The sequence below is a fragment of the Balaenoptera musculus genome, chromosome 4, assembly GCF_009873245.2.
Source record: "Balaenoptera musculus isolate JJ_BM4_2016_0621 chromosome 4, mBalMus1.pri.v3, whole genome shotgun sequence".
Taxonomy (NCBI): domain Eukaryota; kingdom Metazoa; phylum Chordata; class Mammalia; order Artiodactyla; family Balaenopteridae; genus Balaenoptera; species Balaenoptera musculus.
In genome coordinates, this window is record NC_045788.1 from 96,514,092 (window position 1) to 96,539,522 (window position 25,431).

Here is a 25,431-nt window from a genome sequence, read left to right on the forward strand (position 1 = left end):
TTGTGGAAACTCACATGGCAGGAAAAGGAAAAAAACCTCACTACGACACCATCCTGAAGTAGTGTGGCTTGCAATGCAAATGTCCCCTAACAAAAATGTGAGAATTAGGATTTTTTGAGCAGAGCGAGTATGGGAAGATTATTTGTGTTACCAAAAAATCTAGGACTTTATAAAGAATTTCAATAGTAGATTTCCTTAAACAGGAAGCTGTCCGTATCCTCCACCACAGGGCATTCAAAATATGAAGCAAATTAGATTTAATTAGTCTGCAACATTGTCAGGAATGGAAAATTTGTCAAGGTAACTGCATTCTATACATTTTCTTAAAATTTCTTTATAATACACATTCTCTAAATAAAGAAGTAGTTGATTTTGGCATGTGTGGCCAAAATTTCTGATCAGGCTACAGTGTATATATTTCCAGACTGCTACAAATCCACAAAAACTTTCATAGTGCAGAACAGAAACAGAAATCTTGTTTTTCAGTTCTATTTTTCCACGTCTGTGTTCCCAACTGAGCGCAAAGACTACTGAAATGCATGAATTTGGAAGTTTTTAATGAGCAGTGAGAGCCAGCATATGCACCCAAGTCCCGACATCTGTTCCAGTTTGTAATTGGCTGTAACAGCCTATGCTCTATGCAGAACGGCTGTGATCATAACAAAAATTACATTTAAATTGCTCATGTAACCATACGTCTCGGATCATGGCACTATCTTTGGCTTCTATGTGTGTTATTTTTCTAGTATTTCAGGGCTTTTTTTTTTTTTTTTTTAAACCACTGAGGTATAGTTGAATTAACGTGTATCAAGGAAGGAAATAAAAGGCTAACTCTAAGAGACTCTGCCACAATGAGAACAATTTAAGAAAAATGGGATTTAGCTTTGTTTTCTAGAAGTGAGTTCCAGAGACTTATTAAAAGGGCATTTGGGGGACAAGAATAAGAGAGCTACATAATTTGCAGGGCCAAGTGCAAAATAAAAACACAGGGTCCATGGTTCAAAAACCAGGAAAAAATGTCATTAAAGTTACTAAAATATAAAGTTTTTTCCTTTTTTCCACAGTTTCTCTCTCAACTTGTCATGGTGCTATTTTATTTGCTATTTAAGGTCATTTAAGTAAAGAAAAATTACGAGTAAATTATTAGCCTTGCACAATATAAAGAAATGCTAGTTTTAAATGCAAATGTAAGACCCTTTAACTCCTAAGCAGAATCACTAAAATGACACAATTTGTATTTTGTGGTTCATACATGCATACGTACTTTATTCTTGCCACACTAGTGGAAATGCACAGAACTCAACTTTTTGGTACTTGCTCATTCTACTAATACTCTCTGCCTTCCACTTACTCACGAGTGAGGGAGAACTGAAAACAAAAGGAAGCAGGGGTTTCTCTAGCTTTTCCTTTCCCTCTATGTCCTAATTTTCAGCGTCAGTGGCTGGCTAACACAGGGAAGGAACATGAATAAGAAAGGACATGATAGGATTCTTTGGTCATTTTTGTTTCTTAAAATGCTGTTGCCTTCTTTCTGCATTTGAAGCAAGTTCTGGTTCAAATGGAAGTGTGACCTCACAGGGCTGTCAGTGTCCCTTCCACAGCCCCTTACTCAGTGGTAGATGTAATACGCTTACCTTATTTGACCTTTGAGTCTTACTGGACTGCCACACAACATGGGCCCTTTGGAATGCTATGCTAATGGGTACCTAGAATGCTGTACATGGATGGAAGGAAGTGCAGACATGCATTATTGTTCCCATCTCCTCTGCTCACACTTATGCTCCATTATCCCATTGGACAGCCCTTATAAAACATGAATTCAAAGATAAAAGTATTAAGAATTTCATGATAGTGGCAGCAGGATATTAAACCAAGTGTGAGGCCCTTCTGAACATGGGGCCCATGTGACTGTACATGTTGCCCATGAGGCTGACCCTGCCTCAGTGACCTCATCTACAAATTGGGATGAGAATAGTTCTTGTCGGGTAGGATTGCCATGAGGAGTAATTAAATTATGAATATAATGTATCCAGCACATAGGAAGTACTCAATACACAGTAGTTTCTTAATACCTATATTGCTCTATATCCCAAATAAAATCAGGAAATGGTTATTATATTGTTACTAGAAAACTTGATTTAAGTTGAGCTTTTCCTTATATAAGCTCCACTAAGCAAGATATGCTTTCAAACACATGAGACTGAAACACAGCGAACGCTCCTTTATCTGTATTGTGGTCATTAGGCACCAATGCGATCAATGAGCAAAGCTCTGAGGTCAATTCAAGAGGTTACCTGGTTTATCTTTTGCAGTGGTAATTACTGCAGCAGGTTATAGCAAATAGGGCCATGTAAGGTGTCCAGGAAAAAGACAAAGGCTTGAGTCATTAAACATGGTTGAAGGCCATGTTGTCTCTGGCTGAGAATGAGGTCAGCCCCATAAAGCCTTGGGCTTCAAACACATGAAGGGGAGATATTTGAAAGAAAACAAAGACGTGAGCTCCGTCTGAGCAAGTAGGAGTGAACTGCAATTGACTACAGCATCCAGATGAAGTGTGGTGTAGAATGAGTTCCAGGATCCAGAGTTACTGAAGAAATATGTAGATAATACCCATTAATCAATTGATTAATCCAATAGAGCTGCTTATAAAATGCTATTTTATATGCCCAGAGTGCATTTGGCTTATTTATACACTGTGTATAGACCAACCATTCCTCTTGAAAACATTAATTTTAAAAACTTTGATAAATTATCAGCCCCTGATTGAGTTAGCATATATTGTCTAAATGTCATTTTATTTAAAACCTAAATATTTTAATTTTTATTTATTCTTTTTACTGTCCACATTTTAATTTTTATTATTTTAGGTTTCTAAAATTTATTGAAGTGTACTTGATTTACAATGTTGTGTTTAATTTCTGCTGTACAGCAAAGTGACTCAGTTATACATACACATATTCTTGTTCATATTCTTTTCCATTATGTTTATCACAGGATATTGAATATAGTTCCTTGTACTATACAGTAGGACCTTGTCATTACTATTCAGTAAGTTTTGATGAATACAGACACCTGTGTATCTTAAAATTGTCAAGATACCAGCCCACAGATTTCCCTCATAAAACCTAAATCTTTTTAAAAGAGATTCGTTATTTTCCATTGGTATATTTTAGGTGAAAATTATACCAACTTCAATTGTGATTTTGTTTAAAAATTGTTCATGAAAATGATTGGATGTGATAACAGACTGAAATTATGCAAACAGGATAAAAAAATAGGTAGGATGTTATGAATATTCAGAATCCCAAGAAAGTGAGCAATTTCAGATCGTTCAACAGGTGAGACTCCTGTGTCCTGTGCAAGTATGATTTTCCTTCTCTGACTTTGAAGCACCAGACTGACCCTCTGTGAGGAGTAGGATAACAAAAGAAATATGATCTGATTTTTAAAACAATCTCTTTGCAGAGAAAAGGACTGATGAAAATGTGGCATGAAATCTGTGTCTAGTATGATTCTTTTAAGACCTCTCCCTGACTCCTGTCCATGGGGTTTTGAAAATCTGGATTTAATTTTCATTTTAAAAACTTAATGGCCTGAACTATCCCAAGAAATTTGAACTTTCTGAATTCCTGGGCCCTCTCAACCACCGGTGCTGTGGTTACGATGACTAAAGCTGACTAAAGCTGGGAACACTGAGTCAGGAATGGGTTTGCTGTCGTGAACTATGTTTGTTCTCAAAGAATCTTACTGATAAATAATGTTACTGTTTCCAGATGCTGAGCCTAAATATCTGATAGTCGTGCGGCCCGCTCCTCCTCCCAGTCAAAAGAAGTCATGCTCAGGTATTTTTGTTGATTTTTTATTTTATTTTAAATTAACTTTAAACCATGCCTTTTCATCTCTTTTCTACCCACAAAGACCACGTGGCTTGGGGATGTCTCAGGAATGTAGGTTAGAAGATGTACAATGCCCAGCAGACCCCCGTCAACACAACCCTGCTTGGGGAGTAGCATAGCCTGGTGGGAGAGGCTCTTGGGGTCTTTTCCAGCCTCACCACATACAAACTGCAGGAATTGAGACAAATTATTGAACCTCTCTGTGCCTCCATTCTGCCCTATGGTAGGGTCTGCATGAGGATTAATGAGTCCACAAATACGCAACACGTAGGACAGGCCTGACCCAGAGCAAGTGCTCATTTAGATAACTCCTGTTGGCCTGTCTCTATTTTGCAATGTGTGAACTAAAGCCCACTCTTGTGCCTTTCAGATTTTTTAGGGCAAAATTTGATGTCTAACCTTTGCTGAAGGAAACTGTTGACATTTCAAAAGCATAACTCATTTACGTGTGTGTTAAATGGGTTGGAACTTGGATTTTATTTACGCCTCTTCCTTCTAAATCTCTTGTATTTAGTCAAACATAGAAAATAGGACTTCTTTCATAAAACAGCAGTGCAACACCCATCTTCCCAGGGTAGGGAGACTTAAAACAGGAAAGTAGATACCATATGTATAAAAAAGTAGAAACATTTCTGCATGACTAAGGAAGATTAAAATCCTATGTTGTCCCGGGACTTCCCTGATGGGGCAGTGGTTAAGAATCCACCTGCCAATGCAGGGGACATGGGTTTGATCCCTGGTCCGGGAAGATCCCACATGCTGTGGAGCAACTAAGCCCGTGCGCCACAACTACTGAGCCCACGCGACCTAGAGCCCATGGGCCACAACTACTGAGCCCACGTGCTGCAACTACTGAAGCCCACGTGCCTAGAGCCCATGCTCCGCAACAAGAGAAGCCACCACAATGAGAACACTGCATACCACAGCAAAGAGTAGTCCCTGCTCGCCACAACTAGAGAAAGCCCGCGCGCAGCAACGAAGACCCAACGCAGCCAAAAAAAAAAAAAAAAATCCTATGTTGTCCCAATTTCACTGCTAAAATTTCTTCTCAGATCAAATAAGGAAGCCATTGCAATTACGAAGGACTGATAGAACTGTAAATATGCTTTTAACATCTGATGTCACATCTTCCTACTCTAGATAAAGTTGATCATAGTGCTCTTCTTTTTCATGTTCTAATGTGAACTGTTCTCAAAATAATTATTTCCTAATCATATTTGTCTTTTACAGTACTCTGGATGCCACACAGAAAAAAGGATCTTTCTTAAAGGGATGAGAAGGGTTGGGGGAGCGTACAGATATTCACATACACTGAGCAAAGGCGCCCTTTGCAGCTCTGTATTCTGTCTCCTAGGTGTATTAGCCATGCCTGGTTACCAGAAATCAGTTGCCACTATCCCCTCCCCTCCTTCTGTTGGTTTCCTTTTCTTTTTAGAGAAGCGATAAATAGTCAAGTATTTTGAGAAATACAGATCCTTTTCCTTGGCCTCTTATATTATCCCAAAGTGCAAGGGAAATTTCAATCAGTACTTACAACTTACTAATGGTAGTTGTCCAGGCAGCTTTCCATACACTTGAAAAGAAATGTACTCTCTATGTTTCAAGACTCTATTTCAAAATATTTAACAATAAAGTCAGGAAGCATGAGTATGGTTCTATGGGATTCTGGCTTCATAGTCACTGAACTTTTTCTTAATATTAATATGATTATAAAACAAATATACAAAAAGAAGTAAGGAAGGTCAAGAGAGTGATTACACCTTAATAGCATTTTATAACTTCGTTTCATTTGGGGGCTTCTGTGACACTGGCCTTAGAGATTATTTTTCACTATGATGACCAACACAGGAAATTGTTTCATCCCGCTCAGGATATAATACCCCACCTTTCCTTTCAGGCAACGGATATAATTTTTGTTTTTATAATCTGCATTTCAGAGTGATGTAATGAGTCATGGGTTAGTTTCCATTCATTTTATATTTGTATCTGCCACATAAATTTTAATTATTTAATCATTTTTAAAGTAAGATCCAAACTTAGAGGAAAAAGGTACATTTTTCTTTCCCCAAGGAACCTAAGGTTTACATGACTATCAAATAATTATTTCACTAAGTGGCATTATCTTCATACATTGTGAGCTAAGCCAGTGATATAGTAAAAAGAAAAGTAGGTTATAATTCAGGAGACCTGGATTTGAATCAACCTTGCTCTCGTTGTGACCTTGGACAACCTTGAAACTACTCTGGGCCTTGTTTTTCATCTATAAAATGAGACAGTTGTGTTATGTGAGTGAAAATCAACTCAGGGGTGGAAAAAGCCTTATCAGAATTACCTCAGGGCTTTTTCAAACTACCCGTGCTCCCCACCCTTATCTTAGATTCTAATCTGCCCTCCTTGGGGGCCAAACTTGAACCCTTTGAATCATAGATAATATACTGTTGCAGGTGGATCTGGACAAATTTTCAGAGAAGTATAGTTGCATGTTTGCAAGTAACTAAACAATAACCATCTTTGAAAATTATTTAAAATATCTTTTAAAAATTCCTCTATGTCACAGTGAAGTAACTTTCCACCACTAGGTTATGTATATTCTTGTTTCAGAGAGCTTTTCCGCTAGAAAGCAACTTATACAACTTAAATCTGACAGAAGCAACAGGCATGGCACAATTTTCAAGGGTATTTGGTTCAGATAACCTTAGCTAAGCTCATACAAGGGGTACCCTCCTACCCACCTTAAAAAGGTCACAGGCCATTTTGCTGTTTGGCTCCCACCACAGTAGATGAAGATAACAAAATTTCTTTTTATAGCAAATATACATAGTATCATGAAATGAAAAAGGGAATTAATGGAAATACAAAGCATATATGTTTTACATTAGTGCTGCATAGTTTTATTAGGTCCCATTGGATTTTTAATTAATCCTATTAGATTTTACCCTGATTTTTTTATGAGCCAGTGTTGGTTTCCATGGTTGAAAATCTTCCGTCCTCTTTTTCACTCTCCTCCCATTCCTGCAATTTCAAATATTTTTGAAAAAGCAAATGTCTGCGCCCCCCACCACATACTTGGAAAGAATCTAGAGTGGTTTATCAGCATCACTCTTGGCATTACCCCAATCCAGTTAGTCTTGTCAGAATAACTGTGCTTCCTGTATTATTCCTACTCTTCCAGCAGTATTAAAAATGTGTGCACCTTTTCCATTTAGATACTCACTGAAAAAAAAAAAAAAAAAAAAAGACTATTGCAATGGTCTCACAAGGGATTTTACACTTCCAAATAGTTTTTTTTAAAAAAAGACTATAACCTGCAACCTACATGGTAAGCTTTCTTTTCTAAGGTGTTATTTCACACTAATTCACAGTCCCTGGGGGAAAAAAAGCATAATTTATTTTGTCTGTAAAAGAAAAGTGAGTATATATATATATATATATATATATATATATATATATATATATATGCCTATATGTGTATGTGTGTGTGTTTATTTCGTTGGTAATAGCCAAGACCTCCATATTCATCCCTGACTCGCAAGCAGATAAAAACTAGGAATGGATATAGTTTATATGTGTATACACACACACACACGTAAATCTCAAGAGGGTATGTCATTTGATTCCTGCTTAAATTCATGGGCAAACCATTATTAATATTTGTGCACTATATAAAAAGAAAAGGAACTTAATGCTTTCACATTCTTCATCTCTTGCTAAATTGTCTTTGTCTATTTTACCCAAATCATAAAGGACTTCCCTGGTGGTCCAGTGGCTGAGACTCTGCACTCCAGGGGACCCCGGTTTGATCCGTGGTCAGGGAACTAGGTCCCACATGCCACAACTAAGAGTTCGCATGCCTCAACTAAAGATCCCGCGCGCCTCAACTAAGACCCAGCGTGGCCAAATAAATAAATATTTTAAAAATTATGAAAAAAAAAGAAAATACACTAAATGTTAACGAGAATTAACCTGTCCGTTACCTCCGCAGGTAAAGCACGATCTCGCAAACCTCTCCAGCTGGTGGTTGGCACTCTGACACCAAGCTCAGTCTTCCTGTCCTGGGGCTTCCTCATCAACCCTCACCACGACTGGACATTGCCAAGTCACTGTCCCAATGACAGGTAGTTCACCATTATGGAAAATTTTGTTTTTCATCTGAAAATTGGCACTTGCTTTCAGTAGTATCTGCACATGCTTTAGAAGAATGTGTAAATGTCAGGAGCATCGGTATTTACAGATCAGCTGTTAGCTGTAGAGCCTGTTCTAGGTGTGAGGGGAATGAAGATACATTAGTCAGGGCCCCTACCCTTCAGGGAGTTATCGTCTATCTCAATAGAAAACACATGCACGTATTTTTTCTTTCTGAAGACAAAACTAGAAGGGAAAATAAGCCAAATAGCAAGTGGGGTTATCAGTGATAAGTGTAAAAAAAAATCAGAGGATGAGGTTGAAAGCACTTGGTAGAGACTGTTAAAAGTTGCAAAGCTTGATCTTTGGTTTGAAAAGGATGGATCTTTGATCTGTCAGTTGACAAAGTGCTAAAACAGTAGTTCTCTCAGTGTGGTCCCTAAACTAAGCAGCATCAGCCTCAATCAACATCACTTGGGAAATTATCAAAAATGGAAATTCTCAGGTCTCCAGACCTACTGAATCAGAAACTCCACCTAAGCTTAGGGATCACTGGCTTAGAAAACTGGAGGGAGGAACACATGGAGAAATGTAGGTCAAGGAAAAGCACAGCTGGAAATGAAGCTACCATCTTTGGCAGAACAAAATAAGAAAAACCTAAGTTTATTTTAAAATTACTGCCATTCATCCATCCAGCACATGTAGTTGGCATTGTCTATGTGCTGGGCGCTGTATAAATACTGAACCATGATTCTGAACTGGGTATAAGATGATATTTGCTTTTCATAAATATTTACTACAGTAGCTTCAAAATTCAAAACTTAGCATCTGACAATCAAAATTTTCAAGCTTCAGCCAAGGAGTTTTTATTTTAAAAGATTTTTTTAAAATTTTAAATACTCAAAGTGACTTAAATATTTAAGATTTTTTTCATTACTTTTTTACATAAAAAACTTTGTTATTGAGGAATAATTTAAACCTAGTAGAATGCAGATCTTAGGTGTACAATTTAATCAATTACAAAAAAAGGTGTGTAACCATGTACTGTACACCCCATCAAGACATAAAACATCGTCATTACTCCAGAAAGTACTAGAGAGTTGGCCTACTTTAGAATTCCATGTAAACAGAATCATAAAGTATGTTCTCTTTTTGTGTCTATCTTATTTATTCAGCATGTTTTTTGAGATTCATTCATGACATTGCAAGTATAAATAGTTCATTCCTTTTTTATTCCTGAGTAGTATTCCATTATGTGAATATTTCAGAATTTATTGATCCATTTTCTTGATGGTGGACACCTGAATTGTGTCTTGTTTTTGGTTATTTTGAATATAAATTTTATAAACATTTTTGTATAAGACTCTTGTAGATATATCTTTTAATTTCTCTTAGATCAATACCTAAAAGTAGAATTGCTATGTCACAGGGAAGATGTATATTTGATTTTTTTTGACCTAATTTTTCCATTTAAATTCCCACAAGGAGTACATGGGAGTTCTGGTTGCTCCACATCCGCACCAGCATTTCGTGTCATCAACATTTTTCATTTTAGCTATTCTAGTGTAGTCATATCTCATTAAAATTTTAATATGTATTTCCCTTGTGCTAAAGATATCGAAAACTTTTTCATGTACTTTTTTGGCCATATATCTATTTTTTGTAGTGCTTTATTTCTTTTTATTTGTCTTAATTGGACAGAAAGGAAAGAGCTTTAAAATGTTTGTAAGTTTCAGAAGTACCTTTCATATGACTTTGATTAAGAAGTCTAAACTAAGAAAGAAAAAAATTAAATTTTCTTTCACATGTCCATAGTTCTGAAGGAAGAAATTCTTGGAAAAAGTATGTAGAAGATATGCCAAAACTAAATTTTTTGAAAAGTAATTTTGAGCTGTTTCAAAGAATCTGAACTATTCCTTATTTCAACCACTACTAAACCCATAACTTACTTTGTTTGGAAATGGACTCTTGAAAGAACTTTCTTTCTTGTGATAACTTCAGTTTCTAATGGGTTCACAGGGTGCCAGTGCTGAGAAAACAAACACTTACGGGTTGCTTTCTTTTTCCTATTTTTAGTCTCTTACTAAGAAAGAAAGAAGGAAAAAAAAGAAAGGAGGGGAGGGGATGGGCAGGAAGAGTAGAAGAAGGGAAGGAAGGAGACCTGATACTCTCGTAACAAAACGTAGCTGATTTTAATGGTTACTCAACTTGCTTGATAAATCCATGAGGTTCAGTAACTTGCAAATTCCTATAGCAGGATTTGGATACGATTTCCTCCCCTGTCCTCAAGCCTTTCCTTCAATTTCATTTGGTTCTGACCCCTCCATGAAACAACTTATCTGATGATTGATTCTAATTGATAGAGGTTGCCACGGTTTGACAGCACAAGGAGATAATGAATATGAAGAAGGTATAGGAACAGTTGCCCGGATAGAGCTAGAATTTTATCCAAGGCAATTGACTTGAAGGCCCCAAGCTACTCAGACCACGTGTACACCTCACCCTCTCATCCCCTTGCCCATACACCCTGGCTCTGCTCTTCTCATCAAGTGGAGTCATGCCCATCAAATCACAATATTTAAAATAAATAATTCTACCTAGAATGAAGTTTTTTTTTTTTGTTTTGTTTTTTTTTTTTTTTAGAATGAAGTTTTTTAAAAGATTCAATAATAACATGTCAAGATGCTTGCCAAGTTTCAAACCTGAGTGAGTGGGAGGATCAAAGTATCCTTGACAGAAATAGGGAATTGTTAGGACATGACTAAAGGTGAAGAATTAAATGGTAATGACAAAAAGAAGCATTTGGAGTACTTGTGAATTTTATTTACCCATGCCTCCTTTCTCCCTAGTTAGAACAGTTAATAAAGAGCTGACATTTGAGAAAAAATAATAGTCCTTATTTAAAAGCTCTGGAAATACTGTACATATTATAAGCACCCAAATAAATCCACCAGATCAACTCAATTGGTGTACTTAGATGCAGAATTGGAGAAATCCACCCTCATATGATTATGTAGATGGTATTTTTTAGAATTTAGATTAATCCAGTAGGTTAGAGTAAGCAATAATAGTTATAGGGAATGATTCCTCCTTGAAAATTAGAAGATTGGTACAGCTCAAGTTTTCCTTCAGGAGCATATTCTGACAAAACCGTTGGAATCTGAATGCCCTTGGCTTGCCACAGGAACATCAACTGATGTCATTTTAATCCACTTAACTCTAATATTTGGCACTATGTGTAAAGTCTTTGATTTTTTTAAAAACAAAATCATTTCACATTGGTTTGTATAGCATCATTTAGTAATTTGCATATTACTATGCAAATGCAAGTAATTTATTGGAAAGGTTTCTTTACATTATACTTTGACTTTTGACTTTATATATCAAAGCTCTCGTGTAGTGAGTTTCTAGTGAGAAAACCTCTGTTTTCTGTTTTATTTGTTTTAAGCTTGGAAACATTAATGAGTCACTTTATCTTTGGTTGTGTGTTTCCATTCCTATTTGCATAGGGTCCATATGGTTCTCCCATGTTTTTAGAGCCTTTTCTGAGTTCACATTCTTTGGAGAGTAGATGTACCTAATTTGCAGTTTTTATTCTTAATGGGTTTTGAAAGGAAGAATGTACATGTTTGTCCTCAATATATCTAAGGTCAAAAGAAAGCTTTCCAAATTGGCCCAGATGAAGTGTTAAAACCACAATTTATTTCACCATTAATAGCATATTTTTTCCTTCCCATGTTTCCAGCTTGTTAAAGTGTTCAAGATTGCCTTAGTTCTCACTCCTTTGCCAACTTATTAAAGCTTTATGATTCTTTTAGAATTTTCTTTTCACATTTTCTAACACTTTCACATTGTACTTACTTGCTCTTAATGTAGAATGAGGGCCCTCCTTTTTGGCTGGTCCCGGGTTGACTCTTGCCTTTTTCTTTTTTTCTTTATCCCAAGTTGTTAAGAAGTGAATATTTTTGATGTCTGGAAATTCTCACTTGATTGAGCCCAATGCCTTGTTACCCATTTGTCTTGCCATGTAAATTTTAAGCTCTGTGAGGACAGGGACCATGGGTATCTTAACCACCATTGTTTCCTCAGTCCCCGGGCCAGCATCTGGCACATAGTAGGCCTTCAGTAAATTTATACTGAATGAATAAACAATAAAATGTTAGCATTTTCACTTTTATTCCTTACTGTTACTTCAAACTTAGGACAAAATTGAACTCATGCTTTTCTCTTGAAATATCAGTTCCCGTATTACTTTCTGAAGTATCATAATTCTTTCACGCTCCATAATTTGAAACTTCATGAATTTTTAAATTTTTCATTTCCTATAGGTATTGAGGCTCTGAGTTACATTGGTTTTGCCTCTGAGAAGTACCCATATCAGTATCTTTATCTTCTGCTTCTCCATTTCCATGTCAATGATTCCAATCCAGACACTCCTTACCTTACCCTGCATCCTGGGAATAGCATCCTGGCTACTGACCCTGACTCTTTTTGTATCCCAATCCATCCTGGTTTCTGCAATACTGAAGAAAATTTAGGCTATTTGCCGTCAGCTCACTGCTTCTTCATCCCAGATTTAGTTTTAACTCTCTTCGGTTCTTACCAAGGAACATGTTTCTGACTTCAGCCAATGCTCATCATCTGGTCGCTTCCATATTCTATAAGCCTTTGCTCTTTTACATTTGCCTCTTTACTGATATTGGTGCCCTGCCTCTTGCTTACAGACATGCTCAAGATTTCCCTACTCCCAAAAAACATCTTCTGTTGACTGTGTTATATCTTCTAGGCTATTTTTCAGACTCTTCTCTTAATTCCAAAACTTCTCAGATTAATGTGCTCTCATATTCTTGACTTCTCTACCACACTCACAGTCTTCATTCCCTTTCTCTGGCTTCGGTCCTCTTCTTACCATTCCACTGAAACTTCTCTTGGTGATCATCAATGGTCAATTAATTGCTAGATCCAGTAGAGTTTTCTCAGTTCTTATCCTTTTAAACCTCTTTGTGGGAATTTTGGCCATCCTCCCATTCTTGAATTCTTTCTTCCTTTGAAATCTTTATTTCGATTTTCCTCTTACCCTCTTCCTCTTATATTTTGCTTACTTGTTATCCTGTCTCTCAAATGTGGAATACAGATATATCCTTGGATGTCTCACCTATGTATCCTCCTTATCTCAGCTATAAGCCATGTCTTTATCACCTCTATATAGAACAGTGATTCTCAAACTTTGACGTACTTGCAAATCATGTGGGAGATATTGTTAAAATGTGGGTTCTGATTCCACAGTCCTGAGGAAGAGCCTGAGATTGTGCATTTCTAAAACCTCCTAGGAATTTCTGACGTTGCTGTTCTACAAGGAACAGCAGGAGTGGTATAAGGATGTAAAGGACTTCCAATGCTAAACCTCTGACCTTGACCCAGTTCCAAAGATCTAAGAGTGTATTTTCAGTTGTCTGTGGAATATTTTCATTAGGATGACCAGGTAACAGTGTTCATCACCTCAAACTCAAACTAAATCAATGTTGTCTATACTACCAAAAAAACCTCCTTTTCCATCTCTTTAACTTCCCTCTTCTCAAGCTTGAAAATTGAGTTTTGATTTTTATTTACACTTCCCTTGGCACCCACATCCCATAAGGAGTCTAGTCTCATCAATTTAACTTTGATCTGTTCCTTTTTTCCCCTTCATTCTATTCCTTCCATGATTCACTCCTTTGTTATCTCATATCTGGACTACAGCAAAGTAAGATTCCTCCCTCCAGTTTTTCTCTGATTATTCAACTGCTGATAAATCTAACTTCCTTCATTACTGCTCAACTTTATTTATATTTAAATAAATAACTTTATTATTATTTACCTGCTGATTCTGTTGAAGAATCTCCCCCAGGTTCCCACTGGCTGGTAAAAAAATAAAAAGGTCATAGATTCTTGGAGAGAATCTATCTCAAGGAATCTTCGAGTCATGCTCCTGACATGGGGTTTAAATCTGGCCTACTCTGCTTTCCCTGGATCTGGGTAGGATTTCCTGCTCTAAATCTACTACTGAGGTGGGATTTACAAGGTAGCCTTTTTACAAATTCAGGCTGCAGGGTGCCATGCCCAGCCACCCTCAGATGCTTTGCTTTTCATCCTGCCTTCTTTAGTCATATGCAAATGTACACCTGCCTCTTTCCCTATTCTGTGAACTCATTTTTTAATTTATGCCCAGCGTCTTACTTGTCTTCCGTCACACATACAACGTAGCATCACACTTTACAACAGTATTTCTCAACAAATGCATGAATGAATAGGCAAGTGGAATGTCCAAAACTAGCTTTAAAAATCATCTAACTAGTCCATTCAGCCCTTGAACCTCCTCTGAAACATCTCTCAAACAGACGTCACAGTGAGTATCTCCAGGGATGGTACATAGCATGATTGCTGGGAGTATAAATTCTGGTCAGACTGACCTAAGTTCAGACTTCTGCTCTGTTAGCTGAGTGGCCTTGGACAGGTTACTTAAATGCTTTAAGCCTTGATTTTCTCATCTGTAAAATAGGAGTAATAACAGTAATATCTCATAGTGTTGTCAGAATTAAATGAGATGACACATGTAAAATGTGGCTATGTTCACTGGCATGCAATGAATACTCAAGAAATGATACTGAGGCGTGAGGAGTTTGGGGGCACACGAAAAAAGTCCAGGCAGCCTGTAGGAACAGAGAGCAGCTCCGAGCTCCCAGCCAGCCGGAAAACAGGACCTCGGAGCCATAGCCACAAGAAACTGGATTCTGCCAACAACCTGAATGAGTTTAGAAGCAGGTTCTTCCCAAGAGCCTCCAGTTCCCCGACCAGGGATCAAACCTGCACCCTCGGGACTGAAAGCTTAGAGTCTTAACCACAGGACCATCAGGGAATTCCCCAGAATCCCCCACTTCTTACCGCCTCTGCCACCCTCATCCAAGCCACCATCATCTCAGGTTTATCCACTGAGAGGGACTGCAACATCCCAAAGCAAGGAACCCACTTAGCAACTGGATCTTAGATTCTGAGTGCTAAGAAATCTGGCAGAGACCATCTTCATCAAATTAATCAAGTAAACAAAGTTAACATCACAAGGAATGCAACAAATTGAAATTGTGCACCCCCAATAGGATGCAGCAGGAAGAACACAGCATCATTTGCGTGATATTCCTGCCAAAGTGCATCACTTGAGACCTGTGACTTGAAGCGAGTGACACCTCCAGTCAAATCCTGTGGGACATAATTCATTTTCCACGTGGATAAGAATTATCAAAGCAAAAACTACACTGGACAGAGTTATAGAGCCGTGTGGCTGACAGGGTCTTGGTGCTCTGGCCGAGTGTCAGGCCTGAACCTCTGAGGTGGGAGAGCCGAGTTCAGGAGATTGGTCCACCAGTGACCTCCTGGCCCCAGGTAATGTCAGTCGGTGAGAACTCTCCCAGAGATCTCCATCTCAATGCTAAGACCTAGCTCCATTCAACGACCAGAAAGCTCCAGTGCTGGACAACCCATGCCAAACAACTAGCAAGACAGAAACACAACTCCACCCATTAGCAGAGAGCCTGCCTAAAATCATAATAAGTTCACAGACACTGCAAAACACACAACCAGACATGGTCCTGCCCACCAGAAAGATAAGATCCAGCCTCATCCACCAGAACACAGGCACCAGTCCCCTCCACCAGGAAGCCTACACAACCCACTGAACTAACCTTACCCACTGGGGGTAGACACCAAAAACAATGGGAACTACGAACCTGCAGCCTGTGAAAAGGAGACCTCAAGTGCAATAAGTTAAGCAAAATGAGAAGACAGAGAAACACACAGCAGATGAAGGAGCAAGGTAAAAAACCCCCAGACCAAACAAATGAAGAGGAAATAGGCAGTCTACCTGAAAAAGACTTCAGAGTAATGATAGTAAAAGTGATCCAAAATCTTGGAAATAGAATGCAGAAAATACAAGAAACGTTTAACAAGGACCTAGAAGAACTAAAGAGTATACAAACAATGATGAACAACACAATAAATGAAATTAAAAATTCTCTAGGAGGAATCAATAGCAGAATAACTGAGGCAGAAGAACGGATAAGTGATCTGGAAGATAAAATGGTGGAAATAACTACTGCAGAGCAGAATAAAGAAAAAAGAATGAAAAGACATGAGGACAGTCTCAGAGACCTCTGGGACAACATTAAATGCACCAACATTCGAAATGTAGGGGTCCCAGAAGAAAAAGAGAAAGAGAAAGGGACTAAGAAGATATTTGAAGAGATTATAGTTGAAAACTTCCCTAATATGGGAAAGGAAATAGTCAGGTCCAGGAAGCACAGAGAGTCCCATACAGGATAAATCCAAGGAGAAACACGCCAAGACACATATTAAACTATCAAAAATTAAATACAAAGAAAAAATATTGAAAGCAGCAAGGGAAAATCAACAATTAACATACAAGGGAATCCCCATAAGGTTAACAGCTGATCTTTCAGCAGAAACTCTGCAAGGAGAAGGGTGTGGCAGAACATATTTAAAGTGATGAAAGGAAAAAACCTACAAGCAAGATTACTCTACCCAGCAAGGATCTCATTCAGATTTGATGGAGAAATTAAAAACTTTAGAGACAAGCAAAAGTTAAGAGAACTCAGCACCACCAAACCAACTTTACAACAAACCCTAAAGGAACTTCTATAGGGAGGAAACACAAGAGAAGGAAAAGACCAACAATAAAAAACCCAAAACAATTAAGAAAATGCTAATAGGAACATACATATCGATAATTACCTTAAATGTAAATGGATTAAGTGTTCCAACCAAAAGACACAGACTGGCTGAATGGATACAAAAACAAGACCTGTATATATGCTGTCTACAAGAGACCCACTTCAGACCTAGGGACACATAAGACTGAAAGTGAGGGGATGGAAAAAGATATTCCATACAAATGCAAATCAAAAGAAAGCTGAGTAACAATTCTCATGTCAGACAAAATAGACTTTAAAATAAAGACTACTACAAGAGACAAAGAAGGACACTACATAATGATCAAAGGATCAATCCAAGAAGAAGATATAACAATTTTAAATATGTATGCACCCAACATAGGAGCACCTCAATACATAAGGCAATTGCTAACAGCCATAAAAGGGGAAATTGACAGTAACACAATCATAGTAGGGGACTTTAACACCCCACTTTCACCAATGGACAGATCACCCAAAATGAAAATAAATAAGGAAACACAAGCTGTAAATGACACATTAAACAAGATGGACTTAATTGATATTTATAGGACATTCCATCCAAAAACCACAGAATACACTTTCTTCTCAAGTGCTTATGGAACCTTCTCCAGGATAGATCATATCTTGGGTCACAAATCAAGCCTTGGTAAATATAAGAAAATTGAAATCGTATCAAGTATCTTTTCTGACCACAATGCTATGAGACTAAATATCAATTACAGGAAAAAATCTGTAAAAAAGTACAAATACACAGAGGCTAAACAATACACTATTAAATAACCAAGAGATCATTGAAGAAATCAAAGAGGAAAGCAAAAGATACCTAGAAATAAATGAGAATGAAAACATGGCGACCCAAAACCTATGGGATGCAGCAAAAGCAGTTCTAAGAGGGAAGTTTATAACAATACAATCCTACCTCAAGAAACAAGAAACATCTCAAATAAACAACCTAACCCTACACCTAAAGCAATCAGAGAAAGAAGAAAAAAATAACCCCAAAGTTACAAGAAGGAAAGAAATCATAAAAATCAGATCAGAAATAAATGACAAAGAAATGAAGGAAACAATAACAAAGATCAATAAAACTAAAAGCTGGTTCTTTCAGAAGATAAAATTGATAAACCATTAGCCAGACTCATCAAGAAAAAAAGGGAGAAGACTCAAATCAACAGAATTAGAAATGAAAAAGGAGAAGTACCAAGTGACACTGCAGAAATACAAAGGATCATGAGAGATTACTACAAGGAACTGTATGCCAATAAAATGGACAACCTGGAAGAAATGGACAAATTCTTAAAAAAGCACACCCTTCCAAGACTGAACCAGGAAGAAATAGAAAATATAAACAGACCAATCACAAGCACTGAAATTAAAGCAGTGATTTAAAATCTTCCAAAAAACAAAAGCCCCAGACCAGATGGCTTCACAGGTGAATTCTATCAAACATTTACAGAAGAGCTAACACCTATCCTTCTCAAACTCTCCCAAAATACAGCAGAGGGAGGAATATGTCCAAACTCTTTATACAAGACTACCATCAACCTGATACCAAAACCAGACGATGATGTCAGAAAGAAAGAAAACTACAGGCCAATATCACTGATGAACATAGATGCAAAAATCCTCAACAAAATACTAGCAAACAGAATCCAACAGCACATTAAAAGGATCATACAGCATGATCAAGTGGGATTTATCCCAGGAATGCAAGGATTCTTCAATATACGCAAATCAATCAATGTGATAAACCGTAGTAACAAACTGAACAATTAAAACCATATGATCATCTCAATAGATGCAGAAAAAGCTTTCAACAAAATTCAACAGCCATTTATGATAAAAAGCCCTCCAGAAAGTAGGCTTAGAGGGAACTCTCAACATAATAAAGGCCATATATGACAAACCCACAGCCAACATCGTTCTCAGTGGTGAAAATCTGAAACCATTTCCACTCAGAGCAGGAGCAAGACAAGGTTGCCTACTCTCACCACTATTATTCAACATAGTTTTGGAAGTTTTAGCCACAGCAATCAGAGAAGAAAAAGAAACAAAAGGAATCCAAATCAGAAAAGAAGAGGCAAAACTGTCACTGTTTGCAGATGACATGATACTATACATAGAGAATCCTAAAGATGCTACCAGAAAACTACTAGAGCTAATCAATGAATTTGGTTGAGTAGCAGGATACAAAATTAATGCACAGAAATCTCTTGCATTCCTATACACTAATGATGAAAAATCTGAAAGAGAAGTTAAGGAAACACTCCCATTTACCATTGCAACAAAAAGAATAAAATACCTAGGAATAAGCCTACCTAAGGAGACAAAAGACCTGTATGCAGGAAACTATAAGACACTGATGAAAGAAATTAAAGATGATACAAACAGATGGAGAGATATACCAGATTCTTGCATTGGAAGAATCAACATTGTGAAAATGACTATACTACCCAAAGCAATCTACAGATTCAGTGCAATCCCTATCAAACTACCACTGGCATTTTTCACAGAACTAGAACAAACAATTTCAAAATTTGTATGGAAACACAAAAGACCCCGAGTAGCCAAAGCAATCTTGAGAAAGAAAAATGGAGCTGGAGGAATCAGGCTCCCAGACTTCAGACTATACTACAAAGCTACAGTAATCAAGACAGGATGGAACTAGCACAAAAACAGAAGTATAGCTCAATGGAACAGGATAGAAAGCCCAGAAATAAACCCACACACATACAGTCACCTTATCTTTGATAAAGGAGGCAAGAATATACAATGGAGAAAAGACAGCCTCTTCAATAAGTGGTGCGGGAAAACTGGACAGCTACATGTAAAAGAATGAAATTAGAACACTCCCTAACACCATACACAAAAATAAACTCAAAATGGATTAAAGACCTAAATGGAAGGCCCGACACTTTCAAACTCTTAGAGGAAAACATAGGCATAACACTCTATGACATAAATCACAGCAAGATCCTTTTTGACCCACCTCCTAGAGAAATGGAAATAAAAACAAAAATAAACAAATGGGACCTAATGAAACTTAAAAGCTTTTGCACAGCAAAGGAAACCATAAATGAGACAAAAAGACAACCCTCAGTATGGGAGAAAATATTTACAAATGAAACAACTGACAAGGGATTAATCTCCAAAATATACAAGCAGCTCATGCAGCTCAATATCAAAAAAAAAACCCAATCCAAAAATGGGCAGAGGACCTAAATAGACCTAAATTCCTCCAAAGAAGATATACAGATTGCCAACAAACACATGAAAGGATGCTCAACATCACTAGTCATTAGAGAAATACAAATCAAAACTACAATGAGGTATCACCTCACACTGATCAGAATGGCCATCATCAAAAAGTCTACAAACAATAAATGCTGGAGAGGGTGTGGAGAAAAGGGAACCCTCCTGCACTGTTGGTGGGAATGTAAATTGATACAGCCACTATGGAGAACAGTATGGAGGTTCCTCAAAAGTCTAAAAATAGAACTACCATACGACCCAGCAGTCCCACTACTGGACACATACCCTGAGAAAACCGTAATTCAAAAAGAGTGATGTATACCCTGAGAAAACCATAATTCAAAATGAGACATGTACCACAATGTTCACTGCAGGTCTCTTTACAATCGCCAGGACATGGAAGCACCCTAAATGTCCATCAACAGATGAATGGATAAAGAAGATGTGGCACATATATACAATGGAATATTACTCAGCCATAAAAGGAAATGAAATTGAGTTATTTGTAGTGAGGTATATGGACCTAGAGACTGTCATACAGAGTGAAGTAAGTCAGAAAGAGAAAAACAAATACCGTATCCTAAACCATACATATGGAATCTAAAAAAAAAAAAAAAAAAAAAGGTTCTGAAGAACCTAGGTGCAGGACAGGAATAAAGATTCAGATGTAGCGTATGGACTTGAGGACACGGGGAAGGGGAAGGGGAAGCTGGGATGAAGTGAGAGAGTGGCATGGAGATATATACACTGCCAAATGTAAAATCGATAGCTAGTGGGGAGAAGCCGCATAGCACAGGGAGATCTGCTCCCTGCTTTGTGACCATCTAGAGGGGTGGGATTGGGAGGGTGGGAGGGAGATGCAAGAGGGAGGGGATATGGGGTATATGTATACGTATAGCTGATTTAATTTGTTATACAGCAGAAACTAATGTACCATTGTAAAGCAATTATACTCCCATAAAGATGTTTTTTAAAAAAAAAGAAATGATACTTAGTTTGCTGCTAGTCTTGTTATTTTTGATATTAGTTACCTTATATTATGTGATAATTGCCACTTCAAGCAAGGTATTCCATTTTAGATAGCGCTAAAATCACTAGAAACTTCTTTCTCTTGTTGAGCTTAAACCAGCCAGCAGTGAGTGATAAAAAGATTTTGGAAATGGTTTACCAGTTTGAAAATTATTCTCAGAGTTCAGAGATAGTAAGGACCCAAACTGGTCCTTTAAGTGTTACTTAGTAGTAGAGGCAAGACAAGTGCAAGAGGTATCACTCAGGGAAACATAACTGGACTTGAAAACTGATTGAACACGGGGAGAAGGAATGTGAAGACAACAGGAATAGGAACAGATTTGGAAAAGATGAGTAGATTTTAAAGTAGTTATGAAGTTCACAGATGATCAAATCATTGGATTTGACCATGAGGTTTTACTGTACTAACAGGTCAGACACCAGACTGCAAAGAGATTTAGGCATTATGAGTGGTAAGAAAACAGAAGAAAGTAAATTAATTTTGAGAAATCTTGTATTAAAAGGTAATGGCAGGAATAAGAAGTGAGTATTAGTTTTAGTTTTGCTTTGATATAGTAGAAAATAGTTAAACAACTTTTTGACTCAGAGAAAGGTCCTTGAAGAATCAAGAGAAAGGATGCAGAGTAGGTGGAATAAGAAAATGGAATAAAATTACCAAGACACTTATTTTTCAGAAGAAGGGAGAATCCTGGAATCGGAGAGGGGCAAGGAGAGAGTGAAGGGGGAGAGAGAGACTTTGAGAGGAAGGGAGTGAGGGCAGATTTTATATCAGCAGTCACAGTCTCAGTAAGGCAAGAAGCAAGGATATTGACAATGGGGGGGGGGGGGGGCATCAGGAAGTGTCCTTTGATGTGAAGAGAGCAAAAAAAAATGTGTGATGTGTGGAATAGATGTTCTAGGAAATATAGTAATTAATCACATAGAAATAAAAGAATTGCTGAAAAAAGTATAGAAAGTCCCAAAGATGGCCAACCATGTGCATCAATCCAGGCTAGTTTGTGAAGGGACTAAATTTATTGACACTATTCAATTTCTCCACTTGGCAGAATTCAATGCCAGTTACATCATAAATTTTATTTATGGGATTTCTGCCTCTGGAGTTTCTAGCCTGTGTTATGCCTCTGTATTTTATTGGAATAGAATGTCTAATTTGTAGCTAGAATCAGATTTTAGAAACAGAAAGGATTCAAAGATTGTCTAATCCAACCCCTTTTTTTCACAGTAGAAAGTTGATGTATAAGTGGGCAAAGAGACTCTCCTGAGGGCGTGCTACTAGTTTGCAGCTGGCAGATATCCAAGCCAAGCCACTATCTGCCTTCTCCATTACATTTGGAGGAGCTATGGTATTTTTTAAGTTATAATAACGATTATTGTCAGTTTTGAGACTCTTGGGGAGACCCAAGCACAGAATATCGCCAGTTGAACCAAACACTGCCCTCAACAGTTGCTTACCACTTAATTAGGATGTGAGATATCCTTGTTTCTAAAATCCAAATTGCTAGTCAGGCTTTGCAGAGGTCTGCTCTGATGACATTCACTGGCTGTTAACCTCTGTCTTTAATAGGCTTGTTGCCTCTCTATGCACTTGTGTCCAAATTTAATTAACCACAGAAAAAAAGTGCAATCAACATTTGATCCTGGATGTCCTCAGACAATATTGGGAAGTCTGTGATTATGTGAAAGCCTTAAGTAATGCTAAAAGAACTTCTGATTCCTTTTACTTCTCTTCCATTCTGGGTCATTTTACCTTGTTTTTGCATCTCCTTTTGCTGAGCCCTGCAGTAGATAGTCCAATGCAACACAGAAGGTATTAGCTTATGAGTCAGAAAACAGCCATTTGCCTGGCTCTGTCACTGATTCTCAGGCTTTAGACACTTCTTGGCCTCTCTCTTCTATAATAATTCTTGCTGTGCTCATTTCAGAATTTATTGTATGAATACATGGAAATAAATTTAAAAATCTTAAGCCCTCTGCAAATGTACCATGTAGACATTTATTGAACTTTCCTTCTATTTGCATTGATTCTGTAAGAATGCTGAGGTTTGGTAAATGAACTCTTATGCAACGACATATTGCAAAATATAATTGTAGACCTAATGGCTTAAATCAGTATATTTTGGTGATTGAGTCATTGGCCATTTAGAGCAACTATAATTTTAGAATGACCCTATGAGCACCTAAGTTTCCATTCTATTTGTTCCACGACATATATGGAGTGCCTACTCTGTGCTAGGTTGTACAGTATTATCATCATAAGGCCTATATTTTGCTTTAAAATCAAGAAAATAGACTTCACCACTTTATAGCTAAGTAGCCTTGTTTACTATCTCTTTTAAAATTTAGAACTTGCCTATATTATACAAGTATCAATTAAGCCAATGTTGGTGAGGGTAACCTAACTGAAGCCTAGGAGAAGGCCTAGCTGCCTGTACTTTTATTTTTCCTGACCAAGTTGGTACAAGAGAGGTTAGTTTTAGAAAGCTTCGTGATCAAAATAGAAAAAAATTTACAGGCTAGATTTTTTTAACAAAGTCTTAGAACATGTCTGTCTCATTTTATTCCTAGGAAGAGGATATAAAATCAAACTTCCTGGGAATCCTGGAATCTGGCCTCTGGTAGTTCTGTTAACCTTGCCCCACACCCCTACCAGATCATGCAAGCAGTTCAGGACTTCAGAAATGTATCCAAACTAGAGATGCATAACTCTGGAGGTCCATCTGGTCTGATTTTAGTTTCTCTGCACTTCCCTGAAGTCCTGTAATAGCCAGGGCAGGGGAAAAACAACAGAAATTCTGTTCGACGTACTTGTCAACAAATGTGTTTCATAAACTACTGTTGATGGTTCAACTCACGGGACACAGAGCATTCGTATTCTATAACATTTGTTCTCAGTAGCAGTTAGTGTTCTGGCTGGAACAGCCTCCTTCACTTGTTCTGTTTTTCGTGACTTTGGAATGGGGTATGAAGCCCAGAGAGCTGCTTTTACGAGGAAGAAGCAAGCTAATGAATGATTTCGAGCGTTTCAGTAGTTTGTGACTAGTAAGAAAGTAGGCTGAATGTACGAATACATCCCTTTTCTGTACTTAAGAAACTGTAACCCCCTTGCTGACTTCATGGGCGTGCAACCAGTACAGTCACACAGGTTCCCCACTTAGCAGGGCCCATGCTTGGTTTAATGCTCTGTTGTCACCGTCTTAAAAGTCTTAATCATTTTTGAATAAGGGGCTCCATGTTTTCATTTTGCTGTGAACTCCACAAATGATGTAGCCAGTCCTGGCCCTTGTTTCCAAAGATTCTGGGTGATTTTTTTTTTGTATCAAGAGCTTGTGCCTGGCACTTAGAGGGGACACAATAAACATTTTTAGCATGAGTAAATGAGGGATTTTAGGGCTTTAAATAAAAGCAATTGACCTGATTCTTAGTCAGGGTGAGGAGTTGGGGAGAGGTACTAAATTTTTGAGAGAAAATTTAGAATGTAAAAAAAGAGTCTAAAATAGTATAACAAGCATGTATGTTTCCATTGTTAATACATGACAATTATTATTTTATTCTATTTACTTAAAATGTTTATTTAAGAATAAAAAGCAAATGAAGTTTATTTGTTGGCCCCATCTCTAGTCTCATGTATTTCCCTACTTGCTCACTGGGAGCCAAAGCACTATCATAAATGTTGTATCGTTCCAGTATTTCTTGTCCCTTTACACTGCCAGGAATGATATATGGTAACATATTTTGTGTGAGTGTTTTTTTTTTTTTTTTTAATTGTTTTTTTTTTTTAACTTTGGGTTTATTTACTTATTTATTTTTATGGCTGTGTTGGGTCTTCGTTTCTGTGCGAGGGCTTTCTCTAGTTGCGGCGAGCGGGGGCCACTCTTCATCGCGGTGCGCGGACCTCTCACTATCGCAGCCTCTCTTGTTGCGGAGCACAGGCTCCAGACGCACAGGCTCAGTAATTGTGGCTCACGGGCCCAGTTGCTCCGCGGCATGTGGGATCTTCCCAGACCAGGGCTCGAACCCGTATCCTCTGCATTGGCAGGCAGATTCTCAACCACTGCGCCACCAGGGAAGCCCTGTGTGAGTGTTTTAAGCTTTGTGCAAATGATGTGAAACTCCATGCGTCATTTTGCTATTTTCATTCAATATTTTGTTTGTAAAATTTAGCCATATTGATACATGTAGCCCTAGTTCATTCATTCTCATTGCTGTATCCAGTAGCAATGCAATTTCCTTTCCTGACCTGCTTCCCCACTTCGTGAGACTATTTAGAGCAGAGCCAGAGGAGTTTTTCCTGCTTTTCTGTTTCTGCCACTAGTAAAAGTCGCTAGCTGGATGACATTGGGCAAGTTAAGCTATCTTTCAGACACATGGTTTTCACATTTGTAAAATAGGAT

The 25,431-nt window shown here is 37.7% G+C and overlaps 1 protein-coding gene across 11 annotated transcripts in view; it reads left to right on the forward strand.

Annotated features, from left to right (window-relative positions):
* The window catches only part of LOC118894889 (ABI family member 3 binding protein), a 260,700-nt gene that overhangs the window by 85,537 nt on the left and 149,732 nt on the right, over window positions 1–25,431 (forward strand). For all 11 annotated transcript variants that reach the window (XM_036851584.1, XM_036851585.1, XM_036851586.1 and 8 more), the window contains exons 3-4: window positions 3,774–3,842; window positions 7,879–8,011. In XM_036851584.1, coding sequence (XP_036707479.1) covers window positions 3,774–3,842; window positions 7,879–8,011 — 202 coding nt within the window. The remainder of the gene's footprint in view (window positions 1–3,773; window positions 3,843–7,878; window positions 8,012–25,431) is intronic.